Source organism: Oncorhynchus masou, chromosome 28, assembly GCF_036934945.1.
Source record: "Oncorhynchus masou masou isolate Uvic2021 chromosome 28, UVic_Omas_1.1, whole genome shotgun sequence".
NCBI classification, from domain to species: Eukaryota; Metazoa; Chordata; class Actinopteri; order Salmoniformes; family Salmonidae; genus Oncorhynchus; species Oncorhynchus masou.
In genome coordinates, this window is record NC_088239.1 from 57,575,921 (window position 1) to 57,599,405 (window position 23,485).

At 41.7% G+C, this 23,485-nt stretch overlaps 1 protein-coding gene across 1 annotated transcript in view; it reads left to right on the forward strand.

Annotated features, from left to right (window-relative positions):
- LOC135517965 (astrotactin-2-like) overlaps positions 1-23,485 on the forward strand; it is a 569,522-nt gene that overhangs the window by 59,583 nt on the left and 486,454 nt on the right. Inside the window, exon 2 of the mRNA XM_064942708.1 lies at positions 3,124-3,311. Coding sequence (XP_064798780.1) covers positions 3,124-3,311 — 188 coding nt within the window. The remainder of the gene's footprint in view (positions 1-3,123; positions 3,312-23,485) is intronic.

Consider the following 23,485-nt stretch of genomic DNA (forward strand, 5'->3'; position numbering starts at 1 on the left):
TATGTCATTTTAGCCGAGAATAGAGTAAATTATGTAAAGTTAGCAGACATGAGGACACAGTCACATACTCTTTTAGCTATGTAGAGCACAGTATTTGTATTTATTAGAGATCCCCATTAGGGATCCCCATTAGCTGCTGCCGATGCATCAGGGATTAGTTCAATTGGATGCTACATTTGAAAATGATCTTGAATTAAACTCAGTTTAAAATAATACATGTGTATTTATCCATTCCCCTTCATAATTAAATCTTGCACGTTGATTTTAGATCAATTTAATCTCTCCAAAATGCCCAACATAGATCACTAACACGAGCGGAAAATGGAAATGAATACCTGAAATACAATATTATACAGTCACTGCAGCTCTGCCGAGACTGGGGAATGGGTCCTGCGTGTAGAGACACTTTGGGTACACAGTGCTGGTAATAAGTGTTATGCTGACAGCAAGTGTTCAGTAGATTTCACTCAGGGACATCTGGGCTACCTTCCGATGCCTCGGCCAAGATTAACAGGGTTTGATCAAGGATTTGGGCTAGCTCCAAACAATCCCGTCCCCCTCTGTGCTGCGAGCTTAATGAGATCACGAGTTAAAGTGGAAAAAGGCCATGGAGTAACTCAGTTTCTGTCTGTTTTCGGTTTGTCTCATGAATAACCAATGGCTTTGACTGTAACCTTTGTACCTATTTGTACCTTGGTTGCTATTGACGTGATAAGGCATTCGCCACACTCATGAGGTCTTGAGAAGGTTGTTCTCGTGGTTGAACCTTTTGTCATCCTATTTGTGTAAAATCAGCCACGCTTCTCCCCTGCTCTCAGTGGCTTGTGGGTACAATGGCACGCCTCAGGGTAGACGTTCCATCCCTGATGCCCTTGCTGGGAGCGTACATGCTTCAACAACATCTTTCCACACACAGGCGTGCAAACACACACACACACACACACACACACACAAGCCAGTGTGTCGTTATTGGCGGAAATACCTGCGGCTGTACCTCTGTATCCTGTGAACGTCTGGATGTTTGCCCAATAACAACACTCATAGCATTTTGTGACGTTCCCCAGCAAGAAAGCATCATATTGTTGCTCAAACAGAAAGGAGGTGATGTTTAAGGAAGGGTTCTGAAAGACACTCATGGGAGAGTCCACTGAAAGCTGACTTGCAATAACAACTAGAACCTAAATGATACCCACCATGAGCGCCCACTAAATTTTTCCCAAGAAGAGACATACAAAAGAAAGTCCACATAAGGCTCTAAAGTCAGTGATTGGCAGCCAAAGTGTCTCTCTTATATCTGTCCCCCTCTATAGGTTTAAAATGGCCACCTCTAATGAGTGCCACCTCATTTTTAGACCTGCACACGGGAGCACATCCTCTGTCAAGGTCAATAGCCCAATCTCCAAATATGACAAGCTGAAGATAACACACAGTGATGTTCTTTTAGATGAGTGCTTGACATTTCACAGCCTACACATTTTGATCCTACGACAGTACAGTCAGCAGAACTGGTACCAGACTGTCCTTTTATGATAAGGAAAGATGCTGAAAGCTTACTTTTTGAAAGGTTTTTGAAAAGCTTTTCACCTGATTGTCCCATGAGGAGCCTAGCCTATAACTTTTGTCCTATTATCATCCACTGTGGATTGTACTGCTGCTGTAGTGTTCTTGGTAGATCATGCTTTCTTTGTTAATAAAGTTCACTTCACCAAAGAAGTGAGGTTATACATTTAAAAGAAACTGTAAACAACTTGTCTAGAAAGCTGTCTGTGTCGAAGTCCAGACCGGTGGTGTCAGTCTTCCTTATCATACTGTACCATATCAAGTGACTCTGCTTCTCTCCCGGTCTTTAAAGCCCTGTGGTGCTCCTGATGTATTGTATGTGTGTGCCCTGTACTGGAGTGGCTGTGATGAGAGCAGCTCACAGGGCAATCCTCTCCTGCTGTGTCCACTGACCCCAGAGTCAGTAGGTTAATGACCAGCGCCACTGAATACCATCCCTCATACTGTACCTGCCACTAGCCTGGGAGCAGCTCCGTCCCCCTGTCCCTGACCTTGTCACCCACCCCTGACAAATACTGTATCAAGCACATAGCTCCCAGAGGCTGTCTCTGTACCCAGCGACCGCGGAGCCCCAGTTGTCGATAGCGTCACAGTCCTGTGCTTTGATCCCTATCTGGCCAGCTTGGTTATTTTCGTGCCTGCTTTATTTCTCTCCCATCAATTTGCCCTCTGAGTCCGATCTCACCCGCCTTCGTTTACATTTTTCAAGGTTGCGCCTTTTCTTTTTCCTTTTTTAACTGATCCACTTCCCCTCTGGTGTCGTAGCTCTTTATGTTAATGCTGATGGCCTGTTCGCTAATGTATTCATTAGGTTTACAGGACTGTTGATGATTTGTGGAGATAGCGAGAGGACGGAGCACAGCGAGGCAGCGTTTTCTCAACTGCTATTGACAATAAAATTGAATCCTAGGTGACAGATAGCAAACAGAATGGCATACCCATTGTCTTATCCCCATTAGTTACTACGCTACTGATTTTAAGTCTGCTCATACAAACAGGGAGTGTCCAAGCAAAGGTCTAAGTTATCCACCATGATGATTAATGTTGTTTGTTAGGCCCGTGACGTTTTACTGACCTAGAGGTTTTGATCAATCAATTCTGGATTAACGGCAGAGTTTTAACTTATTGGTTGGGAAGCAGTCATCATTATACAGATATCATGTAAACTGCTTGGAAATTCAATTCATTTCCCAAATACCTCTCTACCAATTTAACACAGTGTAGGATTGCACAGAAATGTAGCCTTATCCCTCCTAAGAGTGTCTGTTGATACAGCTAGCTCTACGGAGCAGCCGAGTCTTGACCTTAAGAGAGAGCAAGCACTTCACTAGAATGTTAATGCAAACTTATCACAGACTTCAGTCACCCCTGAACTTTCCATTCAATTTCCCCCAAATGCTCATGGGCCTCTTTCAGACACAGATAAACATGCACACATGCACGCATCCACACACATACCAATGCAAACATACACACACCCACAAAATAAATTGTGTTAATTGTTAAAAGTGTCAATTGTTTAAGGTTGTCACAAAATCTCTTTCTTTCTCTTCCTATCTGTAGAGATGTCAGGTTTGGGGGCAGACATCTCTCAGGTGCATTGGAAGCAGCAGTGGCTGGAGAACGGAACGTTGTATTTCCACGTGTCCATGAGCACCTCTGAGCAGCTGATACAGACAACCGTGCCCACGGCCCAGGAGCCTGCTCACGTCCTGCACGAACACATGCACCTGCTGCACATCTCTGTTATGGTAAGAAACACACACTCTTACCCCCTCTTGACACCGCAATACCCAATCCTCATATCTCACCACATCCTCTCTTTCTCTCTCTTACCACCTCTTCACCACTCTCTCATTTTTCTTTGCCTCTTGACTCACTGTCCTCAGGTGAACTGCTGTATCATGTGTCTCATCCATCCGTGCTGTCCAATGCACTGATATGCTTTAGTCTGCAAATCTCTCACCCACCCTCAGTGTGTTCCTCTGCTGACTAGCACAGCACTGTTCTGGGGCATAAACATCAGCAGGCTCTACTGATATCACTCTACTGAGTGATGAGCCACAGGTTATTCCAGGTCAGCTGGTTGTGTGATCTGAAGGGGGTTCAGACTCAGAGCAGACCTTATTTCATGCTTTCAGTCACCGCTCTTGGTTTTCTTTTGATACTCCTACTGTGACTTGATGTGAATGGCGGAATGTGTGTCTGTGTGTAATCTCATCATCTGTGAAATGGGGGAAGGATATTGAATAGTAAGGAAGGGGTAGGAAGTACACTACATGGCCAATGGTATGTGGACAACCTTTCAAATTTGTGGATTCGGCTAGTTCAGCCACACCAATTGCTGACAGGTGTATGAAATCGAGCACACAGCCATGCAATCTCCATAGACAAACATTGGCAGTAGAATGGCCCATACTGAAGAGCTCAGTGACTTTCAATGTGGCACCGTCATAGGCTTCCTTTCCAACAAGTCAGTTTGTCAAATTTCTGCCCTGCTAGAGCTGCCCCGGTCAACTGTAAGTGCTGTTACTGTGAAGTGGAAATGTCTAGGAGCAGCAACGGCTCAGCAGCGAAGTGGTAGGCCACACAAGCTCACAGCGCGTAGCGCATAAACCTTGTCTGTCCTTGGTTGCAACACTCACTACCGAGTTCCAAACTGCCCCTGGAAGCAACGTAAGCACAAGAACTGTTCGTCGGGAACTTCATGAATGGGTTTACATGGCCAAGCAGCCACACACAAGCCTAAGATCGGCAATGCATAGTGCGAACTGTAAAGTTTGGTGGAGGAGGGAATAATGGTCTGGGGCTGTTTTTTGTGGTTCGGGCTAGGCCCCTTAGCTCCAGAGAAGGGAAATCTTAACATTACAGCAACCAATGACATTCTAGACGACTCTGTGCAGGTATCCACATACTTTTACCCATCTAGTGTAGATCTGGCTGGGATGAGGAGTCAAGGTGTACACATGTGGCCTCTGGGCCCAGGATGTCTCCTGGCTCTTTGAGTGAGCATCATTAAGTGTAATTCTGTCAGTTCTGTGGCAGGTTCAAGTCGGAGTACTCTATTCTTTTGGCATTGAGCTGTCTATTTCTCACTCTCTCCATTCCTCCTCCATTTAGTCTCTCCATCACAGACCTCCCTCAGCCTGCTGTGGACATCACCGTCTCTGTCAGGGAGAGGCAGATCTCAATACTGACACGTATGCGGGAAAGGCATCTTATTGACATGGAACTCTGCATTGATCGTGCAGTTTATTCTGATTTCTGTTGATCGTCCATATTGTTGGAATTGAAATGCTTTTGTTATTTGTGTTAATATAACATTTTTGTGTAAATTACATTGAGATTGTGTGTTCTGGAGTTCTTCCACACTAAATCAATGGCAGAAATATAGATACATATAATTGACAAACCAATATACCCTCAAAGTTACTCTTTCAGTTCTGCACTTTTTGCTGTCTATATGCTATGTTAGATAGAGTTCCAAAAGAAACATTGACACAGGAAATGCTTATTTCCTTGCAACTTGTGCATGATTCCAATCAGTCAATGTGAAAGATGGGATTGTGAAATACGGTTAAAACGTATGTAATACAATATAATAAAGGTATTGCTTTCAAACTTAAATTCTTAGTAACTTCCCGGATTAATGTGTATGTTTAAGGGTCAGATCTTCCCCAGTCTCATGTGTCTTTATTCAAGGACAGTGGGTTCACATTAAGCATCATATCACCTTAAATAATGTGCGGTATGGAGCTCACAAGGGCACATTTCCTGCCCCAGGGGATGCATTACTTTCAGCAGACCTTCAGGGTTTTATAACAACTGTCCTTCGCAAATCTTTCATTTCTACTTACCGTACCCGTTAATGGAAGATCACCGTGTTATACAATAGCAGTGAAGGGCAGTGATTTGAGATCTTTAGACGGTAGAAACGTTGCCTTCTGTTCAACTTAGTTGCAAAGTGAAGTTTCCTAGCGCATACCGTTTAAACCCTGACAAGTTAAATATGCAGTTTCGTGTGCTAAATAAAAACACAATTACTCTTGTTTTCAAAGTAAACTTTTACACTACAATGATCATAGCTAATATTTGTATATCCCTATTACCATATCAATGAGAACATAGACATGCGGAATATGATCTTAACATTAACATCCAACTATACAATTCCCCCCCCAATACACATTCCCTTATTTGAACTGCAATCCCAAAAACAGCACAAAATACAAAATTTGAAGCTGCTTTCAAGAAGCTTCGGGCGTCGCATTAAACTCACTTCAGGAACAAGGACATGCTGTCATTCTTCCTCTCTAATTGGCTGGCTTGTCAATCATGTCGAACTAGCGAAGGCACGCCAGGATAATGATAATTTTATAGGTTTCACTTAGACCTTTGCTGTGTCTCAGATGATAGGCTGCTGCCAGCTGTACGAGCTAGAGATTCAGATAATGAGCTTCCTTTTACTCGTAAGTAAATAAGGGATTTCAATACAGGTTGTTAAAATTACGGACATGAGGGCCAAAAGGTAAATGTTGTGTTATTCAATGAAGAAAAAGTAGAGTCGGATCATGGGTCTCAACCATGTGGCCCTGTGGCCATTAGCTGCCCAGAATGTGATTTAATTTGGCTCCCACCTGTGCTTTCACCACCAACTTCTCTCATTAGCCTCTCTTAACTTTTCTAGTTATTTGGAAAGATTTGATTAGGGAAAAGGGTACATGACACATGCATAAATTACGCCTTGAGAGAAATGGCCCCTCAGGAAAAATGTATTTATACCTTTGAATTGGTATGCAGTATAGAAATGTGGTCAAGATGGCCATGTTTTCCTTTGCTCTATGTTGACTGCTCACATATTTAAAACCATTGACTATTAATTCAAGGAAAGTTTTCTGCCGTTACCAAGAATGTTCCTTGTGCTATGAGGCTGGTCAACCAGGATCAGTCAGACTTAGAGCCCCTAGCTTGATCAGTCCTGACTCAGACCCCCCGTCATGACCTCCCACGCCTCAGTCACCCCCCGTCTGGCCTGGTCCGAGCCCGTCTGGTTGTACGAGGGAACATTAGCATGCGCCAGCACTCGTCTGCTCCCTTTACATAAGCGTTTACAGCAGCTCCGCTCCCTGCATGGCTAATGTTGTGTTTTGTTCCAGCAGCCTTGCCTGGAGGGCTTTATGGGACGCCATTGATTTTTGCTCTCATCCTCGATGTCGAGTTATCAAACACTCGCATTAAAGGTACCACACTGAATGTAGTGGTGGTCGGCTAGGCTTTTGTTTTTCACTCCTCTTTGGGTGGTTACCTTGGGGCGTTTGCTGATACGTGTCAGGATAACACTGACCTATAGTTATAAAACCTGAATAATCCCATTGGAAATCAGCCCACTACTGTGTTATTAACATGTAATAATAGCTTCGGAAGCACCTTGGTAGGTTTAACATAGGGACTGAGAAGAGGATGGCTTGCTTTGCACTCCCTTGTCATTACCATTGATCCATGCCGTTTACCAGTAATTGGGCATTATGTGTAAACCCAGTTGCTCTGGTGGGGAGATCATTTGAAAACATTGAAGAGCAGCTATTTCCAAGCTATAATTTTGGGCTCTCAAAAAGAGAAGGAACTGGAAGGAGAGGAAACAAAAGCCTACTTTAGAATGTTTTCCCTCCCATCTGACAGAGCCATTCATGCACACATAGGAATTAAATGGAATCGATAGTGATGAATCAGTTTCTGACAGATCCTTTTACATTCCCCTCGGAGCGCGGGAAGGAAGTGTGGTGCGTGGAATTATTAACACCTAGCGCTAACCACTTTGCCGCCACAAAAGAGTCGCAGTGGCTGTTTGATCAGGCATGCGAGCTGTACTGCGCCGTGCATTAAACAAAACCACCCGGCGAGAGAGAGAGAGAGAGAGAGAGAGAGAGCGCAATTTCTGTTCCCTTCCGGCCAGAACAGAATCCATTCATGATGTAGGAATCTTGAGCTAAGACTTGCATAAGGATATGAGGACCAGGTATGGAGATCTGTTTCTGGCATAGTAAGGATCCTCTTGTCTAGTTTCAAAAATAAATAAACTATTTGTTGTCAGCCATAGTGGTGGTAGGGCGGACATTTCTCACATAAATGACACGTTTCGGTTCATTTGGAGGACAGGTGGTATACTGAATGGGACACAATTCCAGCGTTATGGATGTGACATTTGCACACAAAATGAGAAACAAAATGTCTCACAGAACTGACTTATCAAGCATAAATGAAAATGTTGTGTATATTTATAGAACCCTTTATAGGGGAAGTGTTGACACATAATTACAAAATTCTAAGTCATACTACTTTGAAGTAACGGAACAACAACAACTTGCGTTTTGGATGTGACGTAAATGGACAGACATTTTTGGGAGAGCAGACACATAGGCAAAAGTCTGTGAATCTCAAGGTTTTAGGGTAAAATATTAATTAAAGCCAATTTGAAAGTAAAGCTTGGCTGCACACTAAAACAACAATGAAGAAAATATACAAATTGTAATATATATTTTAGAGGAAAATGTACTGTTATGGCTGTGACATTCTCTGTTAAGGACCTTATGACACTAAAAAATGAGTGTTTATATATTAAAGATTTCTTCACCAAACTTCATAATACCTTTGTTGTCATCTGAAAATGCTGTGCACCTCAAAGAACCAAGAAATCACCAGTACCTTGAGTAATTATTGTGTAGGCTATTAAAGTGCACTCATTGTCCCATCTTAACCAAACATAAATGCACAAATGTACAAAAAAATCCCATTTACAATTCTTTATTTGAAAATCTATATTTTTATTGCAAATTAGTGTTGCATACCTCAACAATTACATAAATATTTGCGCTTTCAATTACAGCCATGAGTCTTGGGTATGACGCTACAAAGCTTGGCACACCTGTATTTGGGGAGTTTCTCCCATTCTTCTCTGCAGATCCTCTCAAGCTCTGTCAGGTTGGATGGGGAGCATCGCTGCACAGCTATTTTCAGGTCTCTCCAGAGATGTTCGATCAGGTTCCAGGCCAGGCTCTGGCTGGGTCTATCAAGGACATTCAGGAATTTGTCCTGAAGCCACTCCAGCATTGTCTTGGCTGCGTCCTTAGATTTGTTGTCCTGTTGGAAGGTGAACCTTTGTCCCCAGTCTGAGGTCCTGAACGCTCTGGAGCAGGTTTTCATCAAGGATCTCTGTATTTTGCTCCATACATGTTTTCCTCATTCCTGAGGTGTCTCCCAGTCCCTGCTGCTGAAAAACATCCCCACAGCATGACGCTGCCACCACCGTGCTTGACCGTAGCGATGGTGCCAGGTTTCCTCCAGACTTGACACTTGGCGTTCAGGTCAAAGAGTTCAATATTGGTTTCATCAGACCAAAGAATATTGTTTCTCATGGTCTGAGAGTCCTTTAGGTGCCTTTTGGCAAACTCCAAGCGGGCTGTCATGTGCCTTTTACTGAGGAGTGGCTTCCTCCTGGCCACTACCATAAAGGCCTGATTGGTAAAGTGCTGCAGAGATGGTTGTCCTTCTGGAAGGTTCTCCCATATCCACCGAGGAACTCTAGAGCTCTGTCAGAATGACCATCGACGCTTTGGTCACCTCCCTGACCAAGGTCCTTCTCCCCTGATTGCTCAGTTTGGCCGGGCGGCCAGCTCTAGGAAGAGTCTTGGTGGTTCCAAACTTCTTCCATTTAAGAATGATGGAGGCCACTGTATTCTTGGGGACCTTCTATGCAGCAGAAATGTTTTGGTACCTTTCCCCAGATCTGTGCCTCGACACAATCATGTCTCTGAGCTCTACGGACAATTCCTTCGACCTCATGGCTTGGTTTTTGCTCTGAAATGCAATGCCAACTGTGGGACCTTATATAGACAGGTGTGCGCATTTACATATCATGTCCAATCAATTGAATTAACCACAGGTGTACTCCAATCAAGTTGGATTAGGATTAGCAATGGAAACAGGATGTACTAGAGCTCAATTTCAACTCTCATAGCAAAGGGACTGAATACTTATGTAAATAAGGTGTTTCTGTTTGTTATTTTTTTATACATTTTCAAACATTTATAATAACCTGTTTTCACTTTCTCATTATGGGGAAATGTGTGTAGATTGATGAGGCAAAACATTTATTTAATACATTTTAGAATAAGGCTCTAACATAACTGTCAAGGCTTCTATAAGTAGTAGGTGGAGGAGCCAGGTGCAGATTGCAGGGTAGTTCAAAAGATGTGGATCTTTATTTTCCAAAAAAACAGAGAGACGGTCACGCCACACACACAAGGGTGCGTAAAGACCCAGTCCAAACAAACAGGACGAAACTGATCGGAAAAATGAATACCACAAAATAATCAAAATAATCACACACCGCACAAAAGCCGACGGGCCTGCTGGGTTTAAATAGCCCACAACCAAACCTAAACACGAAACAGGTGCAACAAATCAGACACAACTAAATGAAACAGAAAAGGGGATCGGTGGCAGCTAGTAGGCCGGCGACGACGACCGCCAAGCGCCGCCCGAACAGGAAGAGGCACCATCTTCGACGGGATTCGTGACAGTAACAACATATGGAAAAAAGGAAAAGGGCTGAATACTTTCTGAATGCACTGTACCTCTAACCCAAGACTCAGTGATTCATACACCCATTTCATTTCATTTTTAGCTTGCTGGACTCATTCCTCACTCATCCTTTATCATCTCTTCTATATCTACTATACATTTCTTTGTTTTCATTACATGAAATGCTAAAAAAAACATTTCATTGAATTATAACCTACCAGCGGCACAGGGTTTGCACTTTCGTAGACATTTCTTGACAGATCCTAAATCACCTCAGGCTTGACTGCTGCAATTCACAAGCACGTGCAGGGCAGACTACATAGATACAGACCAGTATCAAATTAAATCAAAGTGTATTTGTCAGGTGTGCCAAATACAGCAGGTGAAGACCTTACAGTGAAATGCTTACTTATAGGCTTTAAACAACAGTGCAAAAAAAAATATTAGGTGAACAATAGGTAAGTAAAGAAATATAAACAACAGTAAAAAGACTAGCGAGGCTATATACAGTAGCGAGGCTATAACAGTAGCGGCTATAACTCTGGCCGATACCCGAACTTACTCAAGGAAGTCAACAAACTCCGCATGACCGGTGTAAGGTGCTTGTGGATTTTTAAGACCTTTATTATGCCATGTTATCACGAGCAATGCTCCAGTTAGCAGAACAATGCATGATTGCAGTTCATATGAGAACTTGAGTACACCCGAAATAGATCACACACACACAGATAAAGATTGCCCGCTAGCTTGTTTGCTAACATAAACACACTTCAGAGGCAGTAGGAAGGGCATTAACATTTTGTCATGATTTCGTTATGCAGTGATGCTAACTAGTGATTCACTGATCATGTTCTGAACCGTCCGTAATGGTCACATATGTTAAACTTAGAACGAGTACTGTTGAAAGTTAGCTTGCACAGAATGTTTGCATACAATCATGCTCGAAAAGCGTCCACAGAAACAACCTTTCCTCAAAAACATTATGGATGTGACACTGCCTGTCCAAATCAGCATTCTCTCTTCACTAGATTTGTATAATTCCATATAGTTTCATTAACCTTCCGACTTGGTCAGAAACATAGTACTTATTTTAAGACTTTGTATCTTGTTTTGTAGTAACAATAACATTCAATTTGACAAATAAAAAGACCAGATGTGGTCTTTACTTCAAAATACACACATTCAAGGTAAATATGAAAGTAGTTTAATTAGTCAAAATAAGCTATTTCTTTTTTCGTGCTCATGTTGACCATACTGTGGAATAACGGCTAGCAGCTACCGAGCCTTTCATATGTCATGGTACGGAACATAATCTTCACATTCTCTCAGAGATCAAACTGTATTGGTCACATGAGCCGAATGTAAACTTTACAGTGAAATGCTTACTTACGAGTCCATTGCCAACAATGCAGAGTTAAAAAAGTAAGACAAATATTTGCTAAATAAAAAGGAAACAGTAACACAATAAAACCAATAGGCTACAAGGAGTACCAGTACCGAGTCAATGTACAGGGGTATGAGGTAGTTAAGGTCATTGAGGTAATGCAGTATGTACATGTGGGTAGGGGTGACTAGATCAAGGCATGAGTGCTGGGTGTACACACAGTATCTTCCAAAGCAGAAATCGAAAAGGCATCCATTTATATGCTATAAATATGGATATGTGTGAAACGCTACCCTTTAGACAAGCACTGCAGACTATTATTCACTTCTCTTTTACAACCATGAACCTCGTGAAATTTTCACACCACTCCGTCCATTCCTAGGTTCATTCATTCATATTACGTTTACTGTGTAAAGGCATAGGAATAGTATCCTTATCATCACTCTCCTGCAGGATATGCGTAGAGGAAAAGAGCACCACCCTACATGCTAGGAACCACAGCTTTATAATTAACCAGTCAGTGGTGATCGATGGTCAGAGACTGGAGGGTCACTAAGGCACACAGAGCTCACAGGTCCCTACAGACACAGTGTCCGCCCATAATTGTGGCTTTACCGAAACAAGCTGACATAATGGGCAGGGACACATTCAGTTATTGTTCTGTTTTAATTGTGCCATGTTTAATTGTTCCGGCCACCTTTCGGTTCCTTTCATTTTACAAATGTGCACGGTATCGCGTCATGAATACCAAATCAATCAATTAAACAGGCACAGTAGCCAGCAGCTGAATGAGACCGGGGTGTAAAGTTCTAGAATGAAGTGTTATTAGGAAAGTGATTTACTCAGAAGAGATAATTGTCCTTTAGACCTATGCCTAAAATTACTCTTCATCTCACTGACCAAAAATATAAATGCAACATGCAGCAATTTCAAAGATTTTACGGAGTTACAGTTCGTATAAGGAAATCAGTCATTTGATATAAATTCATTAGGCCCTAATCTATGAATTTCACATGACTGTGAATACCGATATGCATCTATTGGTCACAAGTACCTTAAAAAAAGGTAGGGGTGTGGATCAGAAAACCTGCCACTATCTGGTGTGACCACCATTTTCCTCATGCAGCGCGACACATCTCCTTCACATAGAGTGGCCTGTGGAATGTTGTCCCACTCCTCTTCAATGGCTGCGTGAAGTTGCATGATATTGGCGGAAACTAGAACAAGCTGTCGTAAATATCAATCCAGAGCTCAATGGATAAAATGTCTGGTGAGTATGTAGGCCATGGAAGAACTGGGACATTTTCAGCTTCCAGGAATTGTGTACAGATCCTTGCTACATGGGGCCGTGCATTATCATGAGGTGATGGGTCTCAGGATCTGGTCACAATATCTCTGCATTCAAATTGCTAACAAAAAATGCTGTCTGTTCATGGTCCGTAGCTTATGCCTACCCATACCATACCCTCACCGCCACTATGGGGCACTCTGTTCACAATGCTGACATCAGCAAACCACTCACCCACACGGCACCATACAGAAGTGAAGATCCCACTTCTCCAGCGTGCCAGTGGCCATCAAAGCTGAGCATTTACCCACTGAAGACTATTACGACGCTGAACTGCGGCCAGGTCAAGGACATTGCGCATGCATATGAGCTTCCCTGAGACGGTTTCTGACAGTTTGGGAAGAAATGATTTGGTTGTGGAAACCCACAGTTTCATCAGATGTCCGGGTGGCTGGTCTCAGACGATTCCGCAGGGGTGAAGAAGCCGGATGTGGAGGTCCAGGGCTGGTGTGGTTACACGTGGTCTGCGGTTGTGAGGCCAGTTTGACGTACTGCCAAATTATCTCAAACAAAGTTGGAGGCGGCTTATGATAGAGGAATTAACATTAAATGATCTGTCAACAGCTCTGGTGGACATTCCTGTAGACAGCATGCTAATTGCATGCTCCCTCAACACTTGAGACATCTGTGGCATTATGTTGTGTGGCAAAATGGCACATTTTAGAGTGGCTGTTTTTTGGCCCCCAGCACCAGGTGTACCTGTGTAATGATCATGCTGTTTAATCAGCTTCTTGATATGCCAAGCCTGTCAAGTGGATGGATTATCTTGGCAAAGGAGAAATGCTCACTAACAGGGATGTAAACACATTTGTGCATAACATTTGAGAGAAATAAGATTTTTGTGAATATGGAACATTTCTGAGATCTTTTTTTTCTGGATCATGAAACATTGGACCAACACTTTATATGTTTGTTTATATATTTGTTCAGTGACATTCTAAATTGGGTGGTTTTGTGGTAAGACATTTGTCATTAAATTACCTGTTAGCATCCACATTTGTATTATAGATGGATATGATTATGGCGGCCATCTTGTGTTTTCATTTTAGGGGTTGTCTTTAATTCAGGAGCATCAAGGCAACTATATCAGTCATTGAAATTGGAATGGTATCAATACTGCAGCCAATGACAAGCTGTTGTGTGCCATTGGTCAGAGTGCGAGCCAATGGTGGCGAGCTCAAGTTTGGCAGTCAATAAAGGCATTACTTGCTTCCACACTTTTGTTTACACCCTGGTAGTGTTTGATTACAGGCTTTGCTTGGGCCTTGACAGGAACAGATGACAAGGACTGAAGGATTTGTTGTTGTGGAATAGAGAGAATTGAGAGAACTAGCAGTCAGCCACTGAATTAGAGGGAGATATTTAAATTACAATATGCCAAATAAACACATTAGTCCACTGTGGCAGTGCCTTCCGTTCATGCAGCACAATATTGACAGTATCTGAGCTCGCTTGCAGCCAAAGCAGCATTTTTTTTTTGTCACAGTCAAAATTGTTATGTCCATTCCTATTCCCTTTGGCGTCTCTCTTGGACAGATTCAAATTACACTGCTTAATAAGAAACTACTCTCTCTTTCTATCACACACTCTCTGTCTCTATCTCTCTCTCCTCACTTGAAATGATGAGCAAAGGAAAAGGAATGAATATTCCCCTGACATTATTACAGGGAATATCCAACGGTGGTATTTCAGCAGACACCATGATAGCTTCACTAACATTAGCCTATCAAATGTCAAGCCCGTATAAGCCTATGGGGAGATTATATTCAGCGAGCTAATCTCAGTGCTGGGAGGGAAGAAAAGGGTTGATCTCACTTCCAAAGACGAATGGAGGTTCCTCACAACACATCCATTAAGCCATGTCAGCAGCAATGCCTTTATTGCCGTTTAAACAACAGAGTTTTTCTCTCCTCGGGGACATACAAGCATATATCACTCACATCCTGTGATAAATACATAGCAAACAATTGTGGTTTAAGTTTGCCTGTGACTATTTACAACTGTTGTAAAGTGATGTGTTCAAAACTACGTAGATCATTGGGTACATAACACATTTTTTTCACCTTTATTTAACCAGGTAGGCAAGTTGAGAACAAGTTCTCATTTACAATTGCGACCTGGCCAAGATAAAGCAAAGCAGTTCGACACATACAGCGACACAGAGTTAAACATGGAGTAAAACAAACATACAGTCAATAATACAGTATAAACAAGTCTATATACGATGTGAGCAAATGAGGTGAGATAAGGGAGGTAAAGGCAAAAAATATATAAAGATAGTATTTTTTTTCCCTAAAATAAAAAATACAGATACTGAGCTATATTGTATGCAAAATCTGTTTTTACAAAATAATGAATCTTTCCAGATCCTTGATGTCCTTCGTCTGCGCTTATCGACTGCCCTTTTCATTTCAAACCACTGGTTTTCAATGAGGTTCAAGTCTGAGATGGCCCTTGCACAATGTTGATTTTGTGGTCAGTTAACAATTTCTATGTGCTTAAGGTTATTGTCTTGCTGAAAGATTCACTTGAGGCCACGTTTCAGCCTCCTACCAGAGGCAACAAGTTTTTTGGCTAAAATGTTCTGGAAGTTAGGATAGCTAATGATGCCGTTTACCTTAACAAGAGTCCCAGGACAAGTGGAAGCAAAATAGCCCCACAACATCAAAGATCTACCATAATATTTTACAGTAGGGATGAGGTATTTTCTGCATATGCATTGTTCTTTCGAAGGCCAAACCCACCACTGGTATGCCTGGGCAGAGACCTCTATTTCAAAATCCGCAAACAAATGCTTAATTGACCACAAAATATAAAGTTTGCAATGGCCCGTCTCAGTCTCCGGACTTGAACCCCAGTGCTTTCATTTCTTCACTCCTAGATTACTGTAACTCTTTAACAGTATACATGACTCAATCTACAGTTCATTGAAAATGCTGCAGCAATACTTTTAACAGTGTCACGGCATTCAAGAGAAGAAGGTGAGGACCAAGGTGCAGCGTGGTACGTGTTCAAAATTAATTTATTAGCAACTTAACACTAAATACAAAAATGACAAAAAGAATACCCGAAACAGTTCTGTCTGGTACAGATAAGAAACAGAAAACAACTACCCACAAAACCCATGTGGGCAAGAGCTACCTCGGTATGGTTCTCAATCAGAGACAATGACAGACAGCTGTCCCTGATTGAGAACCATACCAGGCCAAAAATAAAGAAATACAAAAACATAGAAAAAAGAACATAGAATGCCCACCCTACTCACACCCTGGCCAAATCAAAATAGAGAATAAAAAGCCTCTCTATGGCCAGGGCGTGACAAACAGGCACCAGGAAATTTAACCATATCACACATAGTTTAGCTTATCTAAACTGGCTACCAGTCACTTTTAGAACAGATGGAAACATTTGAATGATCACATTTGCTTGGCTTGGTTTAGCCCCCTTCTATAGCGCCATAGCTTCTCTGGCAGGGCACTGTTGACCATTCCAATTCTAGGTTGAAAACGAAAGGAGACCAGACATTTGCCTTTAGGGACCCTATAATTGGGAATGGTCTGCCGGTGGAGATCAGGCTTGCAGATTCAGTGCCTCTTTTTAAATCCCTTCTGAAGACACACTTTTGTAAAGATGCTCTTAATTAATTATTATATAATTATCCTTCCTCCTGTATTTGTTTCTTTGTTAGTACTTATATTTTATGATGTGAAGCACTTTGTTACTTGTATTGAAAGGCTCTATACAAAAAGTTATTATTATGATTGAAGACCTGTGGTGTGAATTGGAGAGGACGGAAGTCCAGAAGTGCAGATGAAGGATATGAAGGATCTGGAAAGATTCTGTATAGTGGACTGTACTAAGATCCATTCCAATCTCATAAAACATTTTAGAAAAAGGCTCAGTGTTGTTATCCTCGCAAAGGGACGGGGCTGGAGTATTGAAAACGGGTCAAAATTATTTTATCACCCCTTTTTCTGAGATTTTTTTGTTTCTCTGAGCAATTGTATTAGTATAAAATAATATAATTTGTTGTTTTTTGCAAAGAATCTAGCTCAGTATTTGTATTATTTACAATAATATTTACAATAATTCCCAATCCCACTGTATGTATCATACAGAAGAGGCTAGATTGCATAAGCTGCTGAAGGTTTTTTTTCTTGAACAGTCTTTTAGTGTGCAAGGTTACAGAGTAAAATTCCCTTGCTGAAAAGCTGCCAAACTTGAACTGAAACACGTGTATGATTTGCAAGACAGACAAAATCTGAATGTGAATATTTTTCCCATTTTAATGTTAAAAAATAAAGCAGTAGACATTCTGCTGAAATGGGAAGAGCTGAGTGTCACTTTTCCACCGATCCACATAAATGTATCATTATTCTCCGTGCTGCCTGTCAGGGGTGATCAATGTTTAAAACGTTGCTAGCGTTTTTATGCTAGTGCCGCAACACAACAAAGTGTGCTTCATCTGTCTTGCACTGTGCTGTGCAACTTAGGCCGCCTCGGCGTTTCCGATTCCAATGACTGGAGACATTTTGACTGTGTCAGTATGCCATGAGAGAGAAAGCGAGAGATGCTTTTATTCCCTGGTTAAAGCATAAAGCCCCAGACAAAGTAGGGTTTCCCAAACTAGGGGTTGCATTCCCCATGTGGGGTCACCGGATGTTAAAATAGGGTTGCGTGGTTCATAGAACCGGGGTTATATCAGTAACCTCCGGTAGCTGCTAGATGCGGTGGTAATAAAAAGAGCGGTTTCTGTTTTCTTCTTAGAAATGTGGCTCCATCCATTGAATGGTTAAAGCTACAAAATATTATGACTCAAAGATAAGGGTCTCAGGAACATGTGCGTATGTGCTGTTTCTCTCTGCTATGCCCACAAGTCTTTGGAATCGAGTGGACATGACCAGGCACTAAACAGACTTGGGGATATATCTCTGATGATATTATTTTCTACTCAGAGTTTGTAACAAAAATATTACCGGATGATCTTCTGAAATTCCTTTTCTGATGCATTTCAGTCACTTCAAACTATCCTGTCTTCAGATTGAAATACTGTCAAAATGATTTGTAATAGACTGTCGTAGCCCAAATTTTAAAAGTAAACATTGGACTTTGATCACATAACTTCTATCTGACGCGAGCCTACCAGATGAGCTAAATGCCTTTTATGCGCACATCGAGGCAAGCAACGTTGAAGCATGCAGGAGAGCACCAGCTGTTCTGGATGACTGTGTGATAACGCTCGCAGTAGCCAATGTGAGCAAGACTTTTAAACAGGTCAACATTTACAAAGCCGAGGGGCCAGATGGATTATCAGGACGTGTACTCAAAGCATGCACGGACCAACTGGCAAGTGTCTTCACTGACATTTTCAACCTCTCCGTTTCTGAGTCCGTAATGCCTACATGTTTCAGGCAGACCACCATAGTCCCTGTGCCCAAGGAAGCAAAGGTAACCTGCCTAAATGATTACGGCCCCGTGGCACTCACGTCAGTAGCCATGAAGCCGTGCTTTGAAATACTGCTCATGGCTCACACCCTAGACCCACTCCAATTCACATACCACCCCAACAGATCCACAGACGACGCAATCTCAATCGTACTTCACACCTCCCTTTCTCACCTGGACATAAGGAACACCTATGTGAGAATGCTGTTCATTGACTACAGCTCAGCATTCCACACCATAGTGCCCTCTAAGCTCATCACTAAGCTAAGGACCCTGGGACTAAACACCTCCCTCTGCAACTGGATCCTGGACTTCTTGACGGGCCGCCCCCAGGTGGTAAGGGTAGGCAGCAACACGTCTGCCACGCTGATCCTCAACACTGTGGCCCCTCAGGGGTGTGTACTTAGTCCACTCCTGTCTTCCCTGTTCGCCCACAACTGCGTGGCCAAACACGACTTCAACACCATCATTAAGTTTGCTGATTACACAACAGTGGTAGGCCTGATCCCTGACAACAATGAGACGGCCTATATGGAGGAGGTCAGAGAACTGTCAGTTTGGTGCCATGACAACAACCTTTCCCTCAATGTGAGCAAGACAAAGGAGCTGATCGTGGACTATAGGAAACAGCGGGCCGAACAGGCCCCCATTCACATCAACAGGGCTGTAGTGGAGTGGGTCGAGAGTTTCAAGTTCCTTGGTGTCCACATCACCAATGATCTATCATGGTCCAAACATACCAAGGTGGTCGTGAAGAGGGCACGACAAAACCTTTTCCCCCTCAGAAGACTGAAACGGTTTGGCATGGGTCCCCAGATCCTCAAAATGTTCTACAGCTGCACCATCGAGAGCATCCTGACTGGTTACATTACCGCCTGGTGTGGCAACTGCTCGGCATCTGACTGCAAGGAACTACAGAATGTAGTGCGTATGGCCCAGGACATCACTGGGGCCAAGCTTCCTGCAATCCAGGACCTATGTAATAGACGATGTCAGAGGAAAGCCCATAAAATTGTCAGAAACTTCAGTCACACAAGTCATAGACTGTTTTCTCTGCTACCCCACAGCAGGCGGTACCGGAGCACCAAGTCTAGGACCATAAACCTCTTTAAAAGCTTCTATCCCCAAGCCATAAGACTCCATTTGTTTTATACAATGCTGCTACTCGCTGTTTGTTATCTATGCATAGTCACTTCCCCTACCTACATGTACAAAGGATCCTCTAACCTGTACCCCCGCACACTGACTCGGTACCGGTACCCCCTGTATATAGCCTCGTTACTTACCTGTAACCCCGCACACTGACTCGGTACCGGTACCCCCTGTATATAGCCTCGTTACTGACCTGTACCCCCGCACACTGACTCGGTACCCCCTGTATATAGCCTCGTTACTGACCTGTACCCCCGCACACTAACTTGTTACCGGTACCCCCTGTATATAGCCTCGTTACTGACCTGGACCCCCGCACACTAACTCGGTACCGGTACCCCCTGTATATAGCCTCGTTACTGACCTGTACCCCCGCACACTGACTCGGTACCGGTACCGCCTGTATATAGCCTCGTTACTGACCTGTACCCCCTCACACTGACTCGGTACCGGTACCCCCTGTATATAGCCTCGTTACTGTGTTACTTTTTTATTGTTTTGTTTTACTTTAGTTTATTTCATAAATATTTTCTTAACTCTTCTTGAACTGCACGGTTGGTTTAAGGGCTTGTAAGTAAACATTTCACGGTGAGGTCTACACTTGTTGTATTCGGCGCATGTGACAAGTAAAGTTTGATTTGATTTATTAAATTGTGGGGTTGCAACAAAAACAATGGGATCACAGCCAAAAAAAGTTTTGGAACCCCTGAAGTAAGGAAATAAGAAATAAGCTGTCTGATATATCGTAGCAATAATTCATATCTCCTCCCTTGTAAGATAAGCCTTTTTCCATTACTCATGCCCATTTGTTGTCGGTTTGATGTGTTGGTTCAAATTGAGCGCAAACAATATATGTTTTAAGTCAATATTATGAAAAAGGCATTTTGCCACATGTAATTTAGAAGTTACTTTGAACAACCTTGCATGAAACATTAGAAACACTGTTTTGTGGGTCCTCTGCTTTGATTATGTTTCCTGCTTCAGAAGAAATGTCAAATATTAAACAGCCCTCATACAGTATTGATAATGAAAAAAAGGCCTTCTGTAGTCTCACCAAAACGTTATTTTCTGCCATTGGACACACACACACACACACACACACACACACACACACACACACACACACACACACACACACAATGCCCATCATTCCCTAACACACGCACATATATATACACATATATTAGAGGTCGACCGATTATGATTTTTCAACTCCGGTACCGAAACCGATTATTGGAGGACCAAAAAAGACAATACCGATTAATCGGACATTTTTTTTATTTAATTTAGTTGTAATAATGACAATTACAGCAATACTGAATGAACACTTATTTTAACTTAATATAATACATCAATAAAAATCAATTTAGACTCAAATGAATAATGAATCATGTAAAAAAGCTAATATTTGAGTTCCTTGCTCAGAACATGGGAACATATGAAAGTTGGTGATTTCTTTTAAAATGAGACTTCAATAGAAGTCTTAGGTTTTAGGTTGTAGTTAATATAGTATTTATAGGACTATTTCTCTCTATACCATTTGTATTTCATATACCTTTGACTATTTGATGTTCTTATAGGCACTATAGTATTGCCAGTGTAACAGAATAGCTTCCATCCCTCTCCTGGCCCCTACCTGGGCTCGAAACAGGAACACATCGACAACAGCCACACTAGAAGCAGCGTTACCCATCGCTCCACAAAAGCCACGGCCCTTGCAGAACAACGGGAATAACTACTCCAAGTCTCATCCGGAGCATGCCCAGGCGTTGTAGGGAGATCATACAGGTACGTTGAGGCCACACACACTACTGAGCCTCATTTTGACTTGTTTTGAGGACATTACACCAAAGTTGGATCAGCCTGTAGTGTGGTTTTCCACTTTAATTTTGAGTGTGACTCCAAATCCAGACCTCCATGGGTTGATACATTTGATTTCCATTGATCATTTTTGTGTGATTTTGTTGTCAGCACATTCAACTATGTAAAGAAAAAAGTATTTAATAAGAATATTTCATTCATTCAGATCTAGGATGTGTTATTACAGGTGATCCCTTTATTTTTTTATATTATATATAGAGCAGTATATAGATATTATATTATATATAGCAGTATATATTAATATATATATATATATATATATATATATATATATATATATATATATATATATATATATATATATTATATATATATATGTGTATATATTTATATATATAAATATATATATATATATATATATATATATATATATATATATATATATATATATATATATATATATATATATATATATATTATATATTTATATGGCCTCCCACTACTCTTTCTATTCTGGTTAGATCCAGTTTAATCTGTTCTGTGAAGGGAGTAGTACACAGTGTTGTACGAGATCTTCAGTTTCTTGGCAATTTCTCGCATGTAATAGCCTTCATTTCTCAGAACAAGAAGGGACTGACGAGTTTCAGAAGAAAGTTACTTGTTTCTGGCCATTTTGTTGAGCCTGTAATCGAGCCCACAAATGCTGATACTCCAGATACTGAACTGTTCCAAAGAAGGTCAGTTTTATTTCTTCTATAATCAAAACAACAGTTTTTAGCTGTGCTAACATAATTGTAAAAGGGTTTTCTAATAATCAATTAGCCTTTTAAAATTATAAACTTGGATTAGCTAACACAACGTGCCATTGGAACACAGGAGTGATGGTTGCTGATAATGGGCCTCTGTACGCCTATGTAGATAATCCATAAAAAATCAGCCGTTTCCAGCTACAATAGTCATTTACAACATTACCAATGTCTACACTGTATTTCCGATCAATTTGATGTTATTTTAATGGACAAAAATTGAATTGTGCTTTTCTTTCAAAAACAAGAGCCTTATCTCAGCTCACTGGTCACCATAACACCCACTCTTAGCACGCTCTCCAGCAGGTATATCTCACTGGTCATCTCCAAAGCCAACACCACCTTTGGCCACCTTTCCTTCCAGTTCTCTGCTGCCAATGACTGGAACGAATTTGCAAAAATCGCTGAAGTTGGAGACACATCTCCCTCACTAACTTTAAGCATCAGCTATCTGAGCAGCTTACCGATTGCTGGAACTGTACACAGCCCATCTGTAAATAGCCCATCCAACTACCTACCTCATCCCCATATTGTTTTTATTAACTTTTTTGCACTTGCGCACCAGTCTTGCGCACCAGTCTTTCTACTTGCACATCATCATCTGCACATCTATCACTACAGTGTTCATTTGCTAAATTGTAATTACTTCGCTACTATATCCTATTTATTGCCTTACCTCCTTACACCATTTGCACACACTGTATATGGACTTTTTCTATTGTGTTTCTGACTGTACGTTTGTTTATTCAGTGTGTAACTCTGTGTTGTTGTTTGTGTCGCACTGCTTTGCTTTATCTTGGCCAGGTTGCAGTTATAAATGAGAACTTGTTCTCAACTGGCCTACCTGGTTAAATAAAGGTGTTTTTTTTTCAATAAAAATTCTAAGTGACCCCAAACTTTTGAATATGTGTGTGTGTATGTGTGTGTGTGTGTGTGTGTGTGTGTGTGTATACAGTTAAAGTTGGAGGTTTACATACACCTTATCAAAATACATTTAAACTCTGTTTTTCAATTCCTAACATTTAATCCTAGTAAAAAATTCCCTGTCTAAGGTCAGGTAGGATCACCACTTTATTTTAAGAATGTGAAATGTCAGAATAATAGTAGAGAGAGAGTGATTTATTTCAGCTTTATTTATTTCATCACATTCCCAGTGGGTCAGAAGTTTACATACACTCAATTGGTATTTGGTAGCATTGCCTTTAAAATGTTTAACTTGGGTCAAACTTTTCGGGTAGCCTTTCACAAGCTTCACTCAATAAATTGGGTACATTTTGGCCCATTCCTCCTGACAGAGCATGTGTAACTGAGTCAGGTTTGTAGGCCTCCTTGCTCTCACACACTTTTTCAGTTCTGCCCACACATTTTCTATGGGATTGAGGTCAGGGC